Below are 17,031 nucleotides of genomic sequence, written 5' to 3' on the forward strand. Positions count from 1 at the left end.
TAGCGCTACATAAAAAATGACCTCACATAATTATATTAATATGATAATTTTAAAATACATTTTGTTTTTTATTATAAAAAAATGTTTTTTTATTCTTTTTATATTAGAAAAACCTTGTTTAAACTTTTCACTGTAGATTTAAGGGAAAGAACAAAAATTTGCAGTTCTTTGTTTTTCTCGACAGAAGTATGCGTCTTCGTTACATATATGTATGACACGTTATTTTTTCCTTCCAACCAAAGTTTGACAGCTTCATCGTGGTCGGTGCATTATTTATGCAACAAACAATGAGTCTCTCTCTCTCTCATGAGTCACGTCATGGGTAAAATTAGGCAACTCTAATGTGACTTTCTTATATCTGCAATGAATTTCAAAAAGTGCAATATGTATTTTGAACATAAGAACAGGCGCTTCGAAAATGTGCTGCATATAATGTGAATTCTAAAAACAAATAAACAATTATTTTGGGCTCTCTCTCTCTCCAATGAACCGAGGAGAGGCCAGAGAAGACAGTCATTAAATGAATTCTCATCCACATCTTCTTTTTTTGTCATTTATTATAGAAAAGTAGAGAGAGAAAGAGAGAGCTTGATAAGCCTGGTTGGGTGGTAATGGAGGATCAACAGTCTTACATTGGAGAGAGTCTCTTGAGGGGAAAGGCCTCTCCAGAAGGAAGAGAGGAAGAAGGTGTTGGGCTGTTTCATCTTCTTCATGAGAGGAGGGGGTGGGGTTTGGTGGTGGGGGAGGTGAAGAGGCAAGGGGTGATAGCGCTGCCCATGGTGCTCGTCAGCATGTTCCAGTTCCTGCTGCAGATCTTGTCCCTCATGCTGGTGGGCCACCTGGGTCGACTCCCCCTCTCCAGTGTATCCATCGGTTCCTCCCTATGCAACGTCACCGGCTACATCATCCTTGTAAGATCTTTCTCTCTCTCTCTCTCTCTCTAAATCACAGTTTCAGGTGTTTTTTCTCAATCTGAACATTCAGATGTGTTTATCATAGTTTCTTTAGTAGAAAAAATATGCAGTAAATTAAGTGTTTTCAGCCCCAAGGGGTATGGCGCAGTGGAGGGGCCCTTGACCACTAGGCTGGTGGTCAGATTTCATTCCCATGAGCGTCAGCCCTTTGCATTAATTAGAGCAAGGCTTATCCCTTGCTCAAGCGAAGCTAAGCGACTCCCTGGGCGCAAGGGGTGCGCCAGTGCGACTAGGTCTCTGATTCCAAGGGCATCCTTCATGGAAAAAAAACTTAGTATTAGTATTTTCATGTTTATATGTGTTCTTAGAGAGAAAAAAAACCAATGGTTCAGACTCTATCCGTAAATAAGCAATATGTGATAAATATGTCTACGGGTTTGGGTAAGCGATAATGTATGTGTGTCAGTGAGCGGTTGAGGACCAAAAATATGCTATAAAAGAGTAATATACAACAACAACAACTACTACGCCTTCATCCCAAAACAATTGGGGTCGGCGATATGATCCAACAAAGAAAATCATTATGGGTCTTCCACATAAATCCTTCTCCTCCATTCATTTCTATCCAATGCCATGTCCTCGGTGAGGTTCAAGGCATTCATATCCTTTCTTATCACCTCCATCCATGTCTTCCTAGGCCTACCCCGACCTCTTTTAACTAATATATTTTCCCATTTCTCCACCCTTCTAACTGGAGCATCATTAGGCCTTCGTCGAATATGTCCAAACCACCGTAAACGATTCTCTCTCATCTTATTTTCAATGGGTGCAACGCCTACCTTCTTACGTATCTCCTCGTTCCGAATCTTATCTTTTATTGTATTTCCATACATCCATCTCAGCATACGCATCTCAGCTACACTCATTTTTTGAATATGATGTCTCTTGGCAGCCCAACATTCCGTACTATATAGTAAAGCGGGCCTAATAGTCGTCCTATAAAACTTTCCCTTCAACCGCAATGGCATTCTACTATCGCACAACACTCCAGTTGCACTCTTCCATTTCATCCACCCAACCTTTATCGTATGATTTACATCTTCATCAATTTCTCCATACTTTTGAATGATAGATCCCAAATATTTGAAAGAATCATCCACCAGTATTTCGTGCTTACCAAGCTTCACTACACTCCCATCACTACTTCGTTGCTTACTAAATCGACATTCCATGTATTCGGTCTTACTCTTACTCAACTTAAAACCTCTTGCTTCCAATGTCTGTCTCCATAATTCTAACTTAGCATTAACCCCAGCTCTAGACTCATCAATCAAAACAATATCATCAGCAAACAACATACACCACGGCACATTTTCTTGAATTGATCTCGTAAGCTCATCCATCACTATAGCAAATAGGAAAGGGCTTAAAGCAGATCCTTGATGTAACCCAACCGTTATAGGAAAATTGGTTGTCACCCCTCCACAAGTGTGGACATTTTTAAGAGTATTATATTACTCAATATATTTTTAAGTAAATCTGACACAAATGGCTTTATGACAGTTCATTTTCTTTAAAGCATGCTTTGATCCAATAATGCGATACTTTTTTTCTCTAAAAACCTCCCCCATTACAGACCGCACATTGGCTGGCCTCCAGTTGGTAAAACCCTTGAGGTCCTCCTGCCCACTGTGGAGCTAGTAGTGAAAAGCCCCGACTAGTCAGTCTAGGCATAAGTAAAACGCCTAGGATTTGCAATTCTTAGGTGGGCACCTTGAAAGGAATCAATTTTGCAAGGCTCTTAGTCGGCGACTAAGCTGCCCCGACTAGTCATGAGGGCATTTTAGTCATTTATTATTCTTATACATTCTATTATTTTTTTGTATATATATAATTATATATGTGTGTCTGTTTGTGTGATTTGTTCTGTAAAATGATGAAAACATGCTTAGTTATTATATATATATATATATATATATATACATGTGTGTTACTTTGCTTTTGGGATTTTTTCTGTAAAACATTGAAAGCATAAACAGTTAATGTTAATTGATTATGTTTTTTATATATGTGTGTTACTTTGTTTCTGATGTATATATGTTATTTATATATGTATGTGTTATTGTGCTTGTGTGAAAGGCTGAAAGCATATTTTGTTGATTGTACTGAATATATTATGAATAATTAAAATATATATATATATTTGTGTGTGTACAATTATATATATGTATATTCTGGTTATGTATATTAATATATTTTGTGAAAGCATGTGTAATTTTGTACTTGTGTAATGAAAGCATCTTATTAGTAAAAGAATTAAACATATTTTTATATATATTTTTGTATACTTGCCTAATGCTTTTGATTACATAGTTGTGGAGTACACCCAGCTTTGACCTTGCAGCAAGGGACACCACTTGTGGGTTTCGAATAAGTTGACGTACTTATATTATCTTGAATATAACAACCAAAATACAAAAATATATTTATAGAAAAGAAGGCTTTTCACATCTAAATTATTGGTTAAAAACATCTTTTGAATTAAATGAACCCTCGTTGAATCCATTTGTATAATACGATCTACATGAAAGGAAGGTTTTTTCTGCGATAGAACCAAACAAACACAAAAGAAGGCAATAGGGAATGGAAAATACAGCAGCATATAAAGTGAACTTGCAAAAAATAAACTTTTTATTTTTACTTGAGCTCCTCTTTCTCTACATACGTTGAACACAACTACAAACCTATTTAAAAGCAAAAAAGTAACACAATTTTAGGAAACCACTATCCATATAAAAACCACTACTTGCAGTTTTTAACCCACTAAAAAGCAACACCTATTTTTATGGTTTTGACATGAGCTTATGCCCACCATGTGTATTCACAAATACTGCCTATTTTTAAGGATCCAAATAGATGTGGGCTGGGGATTCTCTACGGTCTTGACTCTAAAAAAAAACGTAAGCATTGGATGCTTTTTGCATACTACTTTGAACATTAACCAACATTTTTTCCCCGTTAATGTGAAAATCCCTACACACCTAAGGATTCTCTGTAAACCAGAAATTTTGGGGATGACAAGGCTTTTGTGAAACCATCAACAACTTGTTCATTTGTAGAGCAATGCTTAAACACTACTTCACCTTTTTCGACTGCATCTCTTATAAAATGATATCTAAGCTCAATGTGCTTTGTTCTACCATGAAAGGTAGGATTTTTGGCAATGGAAATTGTGGACTTATTATCACAATAGAGCTTAGTTGAAAGTTTTTGTTCCACATGCAAATCCTTCAAAACACGCCTCGTCCAAATCGCTTGACAGGTAGCAGATGCAGCAGCAATATATTCTGTTTCTAAGGATGATAAAGCTATTGAATTTTGCTTCTTTGAGAATCACAGCATAGCACCTGATCCAAAACCGAACACAAAACTACTTGTGCTTTTCCGATCGTCCATTGAACCTTCCCAATCACTGTCAGTATATCCAAGTAAATTAAAGTCAGTAACATGCTTATAAAAAATTCCATAATTGGTTGTTGCCCGGATATAATGAAGAATCCTTTTTGCTGCACTTAAGTGTTGCACGGATGGATTGTGCATAAATCTTGAGATCATACGGACTGAAAATATGATATTTGGCCGAGTGTGGGTTAAGTACATCAAACCACCAACCAGGCTTCTAAAATACCTTTCATTTTCTCTTGCCATTCCATCTTCCAAACTCAAATTTTCATTTGAATTCATTGGAGTTGCACAAACTTTGCAGCTCAACATTTTTGCCCTTTTGAGAAGATCCAATGCATACTTTTCTTGAGAGATGAAAATCCCTTCATTAGATTGCACGATATGAAGGCCAAAGAAAAAATATAACATTCCCAAATCCGACATTTCAAATTCCTTCGTCATATTATCTTTAAATTCTGCAATAAGTTTAGATGAAGAACCAGTGTAGATAATATTATCTACATAAACACTGACTATAAACATTTTTTTTCATTCACTTTGACATAGTGTAGGTTCACTATCACTCCTTTGGAAACCATTTTGATGAAAGAAATTGTCAAGACGACTATACCAAGCACGAGGTGCTTGTTTTAGCCCGCATAAAGCCTTTTTTAATTTATAAACTTTTTCTTCTTTTTCTTTAACAACAAATCCAGGTGGCTGGTCAACATACACAACTTCATTGAGAAAACCATTTAAAAATACAACTTTAACGTCAAATTGATAAACCTTTCATTTAAATTGGGTTGCAATTGCAAGAATGATTTTGACTGTTTCAAATCTTGCAATTGGTGAAAAAGTTTCGATAAAATCAATTCCATATGTTTGCACAAACCCTCTAGTGACTAACCTTGCTTTATACCTTTTCACATTTTCATCAGCATCATATTTGACCTTGTAGACCCACCTTATTCCAATTGATTATTTTCTGGGTGGCAAATCGGAAAGCTCTCATGTGTCATTCTTTTTAATGACCTTCATTTCTTCTCTCATTGCATCTATCCAATTTTTATCTGCACATGCTTCATCATACAATGATGGTTCTATTACAACAAAAGCGAAAGCACATTTATAAATGTCTTCTAAGGAGCGTACCTTTCTGGGAGGAGTCTCATCTTCAAGTGTACACTCAATGTTTTCAATAGAGTGATCTTTTGTAAATTCATCTCCCACACCCGACACTTCTGATGATGATGCTACATTAACATCAAAATGATTTGATTTTGCTGCAAGTTCATCAGTTTGCAACTTCAAGGTTTCATTGCTAGCTCATTCCCAACAAGCTTTTTCATAAAAAATGACATCTCTTTTTATAATCAACTTCTTAGAAGTAGGATTATAAAGACGATACCCTTTAGTCTCATTACTATAGCCAACAAAAATACATTTTTCACGGTTCTATCAGAAGAATCAATCAAGGCATATGCTACACATCGAAACACTCTTGGCATACTTACATTTTGTTTTCGATTCCACCAGGCCTCATATGGAGTTTTGTTTTGAACTACCTTTGTTGGAGAGATATTGAGAATATACACTGCTGTGTTGATGGCTTCTGCTAAAAATCGTTAGGTAATTTTTTCTCACTTAACATGCTGCGTGCCATTTTCACCACTGTACGATTTTTTCTTTCGGTCACTCCATTCTGTTGTGGGGTCTTTCTTACTGTCAACTGTCTGCGAATGCCATGATGTTTGCAAAATAAACCAAACTCATCAGATAAGAATTCTCCTCCTCTATCTGTGCGCAATATTTTTATAGTTTTCCCTCTTTCATTTTCTACAAGAGACTTGAATTCCTTAAATTTATCAATTGCATGAGATTTATGAGTAAAAAAATACACCCAACTCATTCTAGTAAAATCATCCGTGAAAAGCAAAAAATATTTGCTATTATTTAATGAAGGAGTTCTCATGGGGCCACATATATTTGCTTAGCTCTCCATGCCTTCCCAACAGGGAATGATAATTGGTGTTGTTTACCAAAAACACACCTTTCACATACTTCATTTGTACAATTGATGGTTGACAAACCAACCACCATGTTTTTTTAATGTAAGAGTTTCAAGCCATTAAAATAGAGATGCACGTACCTCATATGCCATAACTTAGATTGATCAAGATAGTTTGCCATAAAGGCGCAATCATCTATCTTGATTGTTTCTAGTGGAAACCTTTTATTTTGGACCATGTTAATTTTAACAAGAACTACACCATTCTTGTTTTTAATTTCACAGACGTCATTTTCAAATAAATGAGTGTAGCCTTTTTGAACCAATTGCCCTACACTAAACATGTTTTGGGCCAAACGAGGAACATAATATACATCTTGAATAAATCGTTCGTTACTTGATTTTTTTTTTAATAGCAATTGTTCCTCTGCCATTGACGTCTACTTTATTATTGTTCCCGAGCCACACATTAAACTTCACAGTCTCATCAATATTTTTGATAAGAGACTCCTATCACCGGTCACATGATTACTACACCCACTGTCTACGCAAAATTTGCTTGCTGCATTGCCTTTTCAAAACATCTAGCTTCAATATGACCAAATTTCTTAAAAAATGACACTGTTTTCTTTTAAAGAACTGATTTTGATTACCTTTTTCTGTTGCATCATTCCTTTGAGAAGTATCATAAAATTTTCCTCGACCTCTACCGCGTCCATGAAAGGTTCTTCTAAAACCTCCTCATCCTCGACGTCTTCCTTCACTCCTTTGATCACACTGGCTATTCTTTTTTTTTGAAATTTCTAGGCTAAAAGTGACCCCATTAGTTCATCAATAGAGTACACAGACAAATCCTTAGACTCTTCAATTGCAATAACAACATGGTCGAATTTAGAAGGGAGACACCTCAAAACTTTTTCCACTACTTTTTGATCATCTAAGACTTCACCAAAAGTTTTCATTTGATTTACAATTTAAGAGAGCTTAAAAAAGAAATTTTGAATACTCATTGGTTTTCATAGAAAACGTTTCAAACTCTTTTCTTAAGGTTTGAAGTTTAACCGTTGTGATATTCTTATTTCCATGAAATTTTTGCTTCTCATCTTTTGACTTTGTAGCACCGACAATTATTGGGAATGCTCGTCTCGGACACCGCCTGCTGTAATACTAACACTGTCTTTGCATGTTTCCTTTGGGCTTCTTTTACATCAATTTTTTCTGTTGCCTTCAATCCTTCAACATCTGCTCAACCAACTCCCAGAGATCTTATGAGATAAAAAAAGTTTTTATTTTAATACTCCAGAATTCGTAATTCTCACTATTAAAAATCAGCACCAATGATTGGGATAAGTTGAGAGAATTAGAATTGTTTTCCATACCGGATTTACTCAGAAATTATACTTCAAAACTCCAAGTCTAAAGGAACTCCTTGCTTCAGCAATGCTCCTATTGCGTTTTTAATGAAACACCCAGTTTAGGTTGCATCCTGGCTCTGATACCAAAATTGAAGGTTGTTTCTGCGATAGAACCAAACAAACACAAAAGAAGGCAATAGGGAATGGAAAATACAGCAGCACATAAAGTGAACTTGCAAAAAATAAACTTTTTTACTTTTACTTGAACTCCTCTTTCTCAACACAACTACAACTCTATTTAAAAGCAAAAAAACAACACAATTTTAGGAAACCACTATCCACACAAAAACCATTACTTGCAGTTTTTAACCCACTAAAAAACTGCACCTATTTTTATGGTTTTGACATGAGCTTATGCCCACCACGTCTATTCACAAATACTGCCTATTTTTAAGGATCCAAATAGACGTGGGCTTGGGATTCTCTACAGTCTTGACTCTAGAAAAAAAAAACGTGAGCATTGGATGCTCTTTGCCCACTACTTTGAACATTAACCAACATGAAAATGCATCATCAGGTGAGATTGCACTTGTTGATACCGTGTTCGTCTCCGTGCAATGAAGCTTATTATTATTAACATTTTCCTTTTTACTATTAAAAAACTGTGTAAGTATCAAAATATTAAAATGTGACATGATTTGACTAAGTAGACTATAGTGATCACATCGATAGTGTCTATCGCATGAAGCATTCAAATTAGAAATCAATAGGGTTTTCAGCATCACTGTTTCTGGAAATCCTTTCAGAGTATATGGCCAGCCCTGTAAAGTTGAGATTGTATAGAATCATGCTTCTTCTCTATATAAACTACTAAGTAGATGTGACTCCATTTTCTGTGTTATAGAAAGATAGCATCTAATGCATCCAAACCAACACCAAAGACATTTGAAAAATATGCACACTTTCAAATATGGTTGCAAGAGCTTAAGCCAAAGTAAAATACTTGACTATCAATAAAAAAAATGTGGGGTCCAATTTCATGCAGCCAAATTTCCTAGATGCTTTAGCACTTTTTCAGCAGTATTTACATGCAAGTTGCAACTAACTTCAGTATAACTTGTAACTCTGACTTTATGTCACTTATTGGTGGCAACAGCTTGGAATGGCAAGTGCCTTAGAAACATTATGTGGCCAGGCTTATGGGGCCGAGCAGTACCAAAAGTTAGGAGTGTATACGCAGAGAGCTGTGGTAGCTCTGCTGCTTGTGTGCTTCCCACTGTCTGTTTTCTGGATCTATATGGAAAAGTTCCTACTTTTGATAGGGCAAGACCCTCTTATTGCCCATGAAGCAGGCAGATATGCTATTTGCTTGATCCCGGGATTGTTTGCTTCTGCACTTCTACAGCCATTGGTGAAATTCCTGCAATCACAGAGTTTGGTCCTCCCATTGCTTTTTGGTGCTGTTGTGACTCTCTGCTTCCATGTTCCTCTCTGCTGGCTATTGCTTTTTAAATTTGGGGTTGGACACATTGGAGCTGCTATTTCTGTCAGTCTCTCCTACTGGGTGAATGTGCTTATCTTGGCATTATATGTAAAATTTGCACCTGCCTGTAAACAGACACTTGCTCCACTCTCAAAGGAGGCTTTTGTTGGGATATGTGACTTTCTTAGTCTTGCACTTCCCTCTGCAGTCATGATTTGGTGATTGTCAGTGTTTTCCCTTAAGTTGTTAATTTCTTCACTTTTTTTTTTGTTCTTTGCTTTGGACCTTATGCATTTTTCTGTTGTTTGGTTCATGCAGTCTAGAGTATTGGTCTTTTGAACTGCTGATATTGCTTTCTGGGCTTTTGCCTAATCCTGAGCTGGAAACTTCAGCGCTTTCAATTTGGTATGGTTTCATTTTCCAGTGTTTTGTATATAATATGTTTCAATTGTCAGTAGTGTAATGAAATAGCAGAAAATAAAAAAACAATGCCACTAAGGGCTTTACAAGATCATGATCACAAAAGTGCATAAGCACAAACCAATGCCACTAAGGACTTACAAGATCACAATCATAATGCGCACAAACACAAGTCCACTATAGGACAAAACAATAGCCAACAAGGGCAACAACACAAGCACTAAGTGCATATAACACATTAAGGAACTAAATAAAAAAAACACAAAATAAAAAAATATTCATTTTTATTGAGCATAAATGCATAAGAGAAGCATTTGTTACAAGAGATGGGTTCAACCCCTATTTATACACAAAGAGAGACCATGGAGCTCTATTGGGGAGCTCCCAATAGAGTCGTTGGAAGCTCCCAACAGTCACATTTGTGACCGTTGAGGAGCTCCCAATGACTCTGGTCTTTTGACCATAGAGCCCATACTCTTTAGAAAAAAGACTTTAAATGAAAAGATAAAAAATAAATAAAAGAAAAACTGTTCCTAATGAACAGTACTGTTACACGAGTAAAATGACAAAAATACCCCTAGAGGAATATATATATATAAAACTTAACAGGTAGTGCATTGTTGGTTACCATCATTATCACATTCTCCTGTTTTTTAGTGCTTAATATCACATTCTTATATTTTTTGGAGCCCAATATCGAATGATTATGTCTGCCATGCATATGTGTGCTACAGAGAACCCATGCATCAGACCTACATCAATATATCTCGTTTTTAGCAGCCGGCATAATTCAGGCTAGTAAACTGATTGTTTGGATTTTTTACAAGCCAGTATGTGATATAGTGTCTACTGCATATTACTTCTATAGAAAACATTGTGTCAGACCTTCAACTGTATTGGTTTCTCGAACCATTTTGGCAAATGGATATATATTTTTATGGTTCTTATCAGTTATCAACAGACATATTTCATATTGAAAGGATGGATTGTTCATAATAATGTTAGAATTAAGGCTATGAATCTCATGCATAACTCTTAAAGAAATATTACCATCACATTTATTACAAAGAGAGTCTTCTCATTATCGATCCTTTTAAGAGCCCCAGGCTTGTAAAAGGAACCATGAAGATTGCATTCTGTTTCTGATTTATGCTTCTTTGCCAACAATATGGAAGGACCAGTGGTATTGCTATGAGTTTTCTGTGAAGTGATGCTGCTTATTAGTTCAAACAAATGTCATTAATTTGTGAAATAACCATTTAGTTGCTTGTGTTTTATTAATGCAGTTAGAGAAAAGCACTTGTAGGAGTTATTAATGTTCAAGAACACAATCTCTCTAATCTAACTTTCCTTTTGTTTCCTTGGACAGCCTTTACACCTTATATTTGCTTTATTCTATACCATATGGCCTTAGTGCTGCTGCAAGGTGCACTCTCCATCCTTTATCACTTGACATGGCAATTACTCTCCAATTGATTTTTTGGTAATTCACAGTATTAGTACTGATATTCAAAGATGGCCTCTGATTGCAGCACACGTATTTCTAATGAACTTGGAGCTGGATATCCAAGCACAGCTCAGTTGGCAGTGTTTGTTGTTGTCCTCCTTGCAATCATAGATATTTCAATTGTAAGCACAACTATCTACTGCATCAGATATCTGTTGGGACGTGCTTACAGCAGCGACAAGGAAGTCATCCTATATGTTGTGAAAATCGCGCCTTTGATTTCCTTGTCGTCCTTCATGGATGCTTTGCAAGGAGTGCTCTCAGGTAAGATTATTTTCTCATTACATTTAGTCTCGATGAAAAAAATATTTCAGCATTAAATACTTTGCGAGCAATTTGACTGATTTGTCATGCATCAATACTAGTCCAGTTCCATGGTCACATATAGGCTTGGTAAATGGCTTAACACATGAGGCTCAGGACAGTGCACTTGAAGACCTGTATTTGCAAGCAAATGCAGTACCTACATGAGAAAGCCGCTTATATATTGGATCATGTTTTTTGGGTTGGCTCATGCAAAAATTCATGTAACATTGAGCAAAACGTGTAGCATCTTAGGTACAGCTCGAGTCTTGCCTAGTACAAGGTCGCATAAAGACCAAAGTTAGCATTCATGCTCAGCTTGTATAATGGCGGTCTTACTAAGTTTAACTCAAGCAATTATAATCTCATTTTTGAGTGAGAATCAACTTATGTGATTCTGTAAATAGTCAGCGGCATGATTTAGCAGTTAGATTGGTGGATTAAACAAGTCAATCACTTGCTGGGTCTTTTAACTTTGTTCTTTGGGTTACTTCAAAATGTTTACAGATAGACAGCTGATTTGAAAAGTATTATTATGCTTGCTTTCATTTTTCTTACATATACTACAGTATGATGAATATGCACTTTTACATGTCTGATGGGTGCTTGATCATTTTAGTCATGCTATATGTTTTTGTGTATGGTTGAATTTTGAAATTAACTCACATATCACCATAGAGATTGAAGTTAGCAATCCCACGATGCACCATAACTGTTAGATGGTCAAGTTTGTTCCTCTGAGTCTCTGAAGAGTCGGCTATTGCACCATGTTGCAGTTTCTAGCTAAGTGAAAAGTGTGTGCACTGTGTGGCTATCATAAATGGTACATTGGTACTAAACAAACACGGAAAACTCGTTAGTACATTCCTACTAAATAAACACGGAGTAGCTTCACAGAAGAACCCATATACATTGGTACTAAACAAAAACTATGGAGTAGCTTCAAGTACTAATAAATTAATTTTTGCTCATTGCCTTTGATTTCCCATAGCATAGATTGGTATTAGGAAAAAAAAAACTTATGAAATGGCTTCTAGTAAAATAACATTCACTGATCGCCTTTGATTTCCTATGCTAATCTATTTCATTTGGTTTAAAAATTTCCAATTAGTTTGCTTTAAATATCATTTGGGAATCGTTGGTACGCTTTGTATATTACATTGAAAAAAGCAATCCATTAAAAGAAATCCCTTGACAGTAGTTTACTTATCAAGAAGTACTCATTGATGCAAAAGACTGCAATATGTGCATCTCTGATGCATCCAATCCCTGCCCCCTTGTGCTTGAAAATGCAACTTGCACAGCTGAATTTAACAGTTTAGGATCAGTTCCCCTGAATTTTGACCCAAGAGATGGATCTTTAAAGGATATAATTGATACAAGGCAGAAGAGGACCATGTACATAAATAGAACCAAGTTCACAACTATAAAAAATTATACGAGAAAAGGACCAGATCTTAGTTTGTGCGAAAAACATGATCACAAAACATCCAATTGTTCAGCTGTGCTCAAGGGTGTCACTAGATGGGCATGAGTGTCAATGGACTTTTCATACCAACACGACTCCAAATGAAAATAATTTTTATGGTACTGTGTAGACTTTATCTAAAATTCAGATGATTTTGAAAACATACCCATTATCTTTTGTTTAAAAGAAGGGAAGAGAAAAGATCCAAACCTTTCACGTGAAACCATAACTTTGATTGATGCACATAATCTGAACTATTAGACATTCTGCTTGTGTGACCCATTTTCAATTGAACAACAAAGGGGCATATCTTTTAACAACTTTTCCTGTGTAGGTGTTGCAAGAGGATGTGGCTGGCAGCATCTTGGTGCATATGTCAACCTTGGAGCATTTTATCTGCTGGGCATTCCAGTTTCTGTAATTTTAGGTTTCCTGTTTCATTTTGGAGGAAGGGGACTCTGGATTGGCATACTCTGTGGTTCTACAGCACAAACAATTCTACTGTCTCTTATAACATGGTTTACAGATTGGCAACACCAGGTTAGCAAATTACATTGATCTATTTCTTTTGTTGCATTATTCATGATTTTTGTTGAGTTCAACTGGTCATTGATGGAGGACCAGGGTTGTTGGATCTTGTTCTGGAATCTTTCTTAGCTAGGTTTCTTCTGTCTTGTTAGTGGTTCTAGCTGTTGAAATATTAATGCCTGTCTTGCAGGCTGACAAAGCAAGGGATAGAGTACTTGTAAAGCCTTCAACTTACAATGGTGAAAGTGTTTAAATTTGGATGGGTTGCATGTTCCAGTTTGAGAGAGAGAGAGAGAGGCCACTTTGGCAGTGTTTAAAACAATGGTGAAAGTGTTTAAAACTGTATTTTCTAGAAAATATCAAAAATAGTTAATACAAATTAAATCAATTCCTTGTCTCTTATTTTCTGAGAAAATTTTGAACTTTCCAGTCGAACCCACAACATATATCTTCGTATCCATGTATCTTTGTAACATAGGTAAGTCGTGATTAATCAGTAAAAAATTCAATCAATTTCGACATCTGGATTCTTCAGCAAATTGTGATAGATCAGCAAGATAAAAGAATCATAATTTATTGGCATAAAACTGTCATTCTTGTTTTAACAAGAGAAACATAGAACTGAAATTATGAATTCTGAAGTAATTTCAAAAAAAAAAAAAATTAAAATTGGTGGCATATATTCAATCTCAGCTAGTCATTTTTTTTTCAGGAATTTATGATTAATCGACAAATTGAGAAAGATCATAATTGATGGATTCAATCACTTTTTAACATTCTATACCAACTTTAGTATTTATTTTCATCAGTGTTTTTTTTAAACCTTAATTTTTAAAATTTCAACAAAGTAATTTGAATAAATTCAAATTGATTTTTAATCTTTTACATTTAACATCTACTTCCTATTTATACTTGCATGAAAGATAATCAGTATTATAACTAAACATGAAAACATAAGCAATAAAAAATTTGAAAACGTTAAAACTTTTTTCGATGAGGACAATATAGCTGAATAGCAGCATTTGTGTTGTATGATTTTAAAATACGATTGTGTAGGGTTGAAAATGGATCACATGGGCCCGACATTCGATCTGAATCCGACAAATTAGTTTTGGATTTGGATTCTTCAAGCAAGATCCAAATGTGGATTCAAATCAGACATGGAGTTTCTTAATTGGATCATATTCAGATTCATATTGCATAAATATTTTAGGCAAGATCCAATTCAGGTTTGGACAAAAATCCAATCCAGTTTATTCTTTTTTAATGTAAGAATCATGTTTTGGAAATCTTTTTACCAGATCCAGTGTTATTGTTTTAGCTCCGAAACAAATTTCTTTTTCGGTAAATATGCCAACTTGAGCTCGATTCATTTAGCTTGGGCATGCTAATGAGCTTGAACTCAATTCAACTTGCCACAAGAATGAGTTAAGCTTGAACACTTCAAGCTCGGCTCATTTAGCGCATTTTGTTGGCGTTTTTATCTTGGTAGGTTGTTACCTTTTTACTGTTGGTTGTTATCTTGGGAAGCAGATCAGGTCATGCTAAACATGAGCGTTTTTGCTCATGCCGACATCGTGGCCATCCGATTTGCATTTTAAAAAGCTCAAAAGTCAACAAAACCATGTGGCATTCATCCAAAATGCAAACAGACCGCCACGATGTCGGCATGAGCAAAAACGCTCATGTTCAGCATGACCTGATCTGCTTCCATTATCTTGATAGTGTTGGCTATTTAATTTTGAGGGAGTGTAACCGAGGATCCATAACAGAATATGAAAAAAATCGATCTGTTCTCTTCGAGGATTTAAGTAAATGTTGAACCACGTAAATCCTTTTTTCTGTGTATTGCTATGCTTACATGATTTCATCAAGTATGTTGTGTTCTTCAACATGGTATCAAAGCTCCTTTTCTGATCCTGTATAGCCATGCACAACATTTTGATTCGTCATCATGGTCGGCTGCCATATCCTTCTTTTCGGTTGACAACATCAATATTCACAAGGTATCTATTTATTTTTGTGTGTCTCTATGGATACCTCGTCTCAAAGCCCTAAAAATTCTAAAGTGGTGATTCAAGATCATAATCTCACACTTAAGATTACTACTGTTCCATTAAATGGAATGAATTGTCTTAGTTGGTCCAAGGCTGCTAGCTTGTTTCTCAGCGACAAAAGGAATCTGAGGCATATAACGGGAAAAACACTTTGTTCAAAATAGGATGACATCGATTATGATGAATGGAAGTTCACAAATCATTTGGTGATGTCTTGGCTCCTCAATTTCATAGATCCAAATATCGATGAGGGATTTATTTTCTTAGAAACCGCTTAGAGAAAGCATACATGATGTGTATGGTGAACAAAATAACCTTGCTCGAATTTATCAAATTCAGTAAGAAATTTCTCCCCACACTCAGCAAGAGAAACCTTTCACACCTATCTGGAAACTCTTAAATGTCTATGGGACGAGCTTGATCAATATCAACCCATCACTACTGATCTGAAAATCATTAAAAACATATAGAGGAAGAAAAGTTTTTTAAACTGTTGACCGGTCTCAAGCCGAAATTTGAATCATTGAGAAACAAATTCTCATATCAACGTCATTACCTACCTTTAACACGATTTTCTCTATCATTCAACATGAGGAGACCGAACGTAAGGTAATGAATCCATCCTCACAAGCCATCGATTCCGCAACTGAAAAAATGGCGTTTAAAGTGTTATATCCTCCATCTATCGTTGCCATCATTAACCAGAAAGACATCTCGAAAAGGCCCAAGTTTCATTGCACCTACTGTAAGAAATTCGGCCATACGAAGGACATATGTTGGGAGCTTCACGACAAACCACCTAAATCCACATCCCGTGGGATTCACCAACCTGAGAGGCTCCTACCCAAACAACTTAGTCTCCATTGCCGATCTTACCAATGTCTTGCAACAGCTGAATAAGGGACATCTTGCGGAACCAACCAGACCAACTTGTGAAAACACATCAGGTATCACTCATTTCTTTACCTCCAAAATGTTAATCGAAAAATGGATTGTGGACACCGGAGCATCTGACCACATGACAGGGATCATGACTTTATGATATTCGGTACACTGCACAGAAAACCGTATGCATTGCCGATAGGAGCAAAGTCCCGATAGAAGAAATCGGTTCAACCTTTTTTTTGATAACTATGCTGATTCAAAAGTTTTTTATATCCCAAAGTTTCCAGCTAGTCTATTATCTGTTAGTCGTATGACCAGGAGTCATGATTGTGTAGCTGTTTTTTTAGCTGATAATGTGATTTTTCAGGATCAAAGGACACAAAAAGTGATTGGTAAAGGGCACCAGCACAATGGCCAATATTTTCTGGATGGCGATGCTTAAGCTCTTGTTGCATACAACTCTAAGGAATTGAGCATGTTGTGGCACACTAGATTAGGCCATCCTTCACACAGAGTTTAAAACTAGTTATTGTCGCATGTACCTGCTATTTTAAGTACATGTGATGCTTGCGAATATGCCAAAGCAACTCAGCTACCGTTTTCTAAGTCTCGCAGTAGATTTGAATTTATGTTTCATTTGATACATTTTGATGTTT

The 17,031-nt window shown here is 36.0% G+C and overlaps 1 protein-coding gene across 1 annotated transcript; it reads left to right on the forward strand.

Moving 5' to 3' along the window:
- The first annotated feature begins 611 nt into the window (after positions 1-611).
- On the forward strand, positions 612-13,831 carry LOC149832086 (protein DETOXIFICATION 12-like). Its single transcript, XM_090013152.1, has 7 exons — positions 612-911; positions 8,881-9,425; positions 9,526-9,612; positions 10,997-11,053; positions 11,160-11,398; positions 13,240-13,445; positions 13,624-13,831. Exons 1-7 carry the CDS (start codon positions 612-614, stop codon positions 13,684-13,686), a joined length of 1,497 nt encoding a protein of 498 aa, XP_089869278.1. The 3' UTR covers positions 13,687-13,831.
- Positions 13,832-17,031: the final 3,200 nt, after the last annotated feature.

The sequence above is a fragment of the Nuphar pumila genome, chromosome 7 (assembly GCF_984573655.1).
Source record: "Nuphar pumila chromosome 7, dmNupPumi1.hap1.1, whole genome shotgun sequence".
Taxonomy (NCBI): Eukaryota; Viridiplantae; Streptophyta; class Magnoliopsida; order Nymphaeales; family Nymphaeaceae; genus Nuphar; species Nuphar pumila.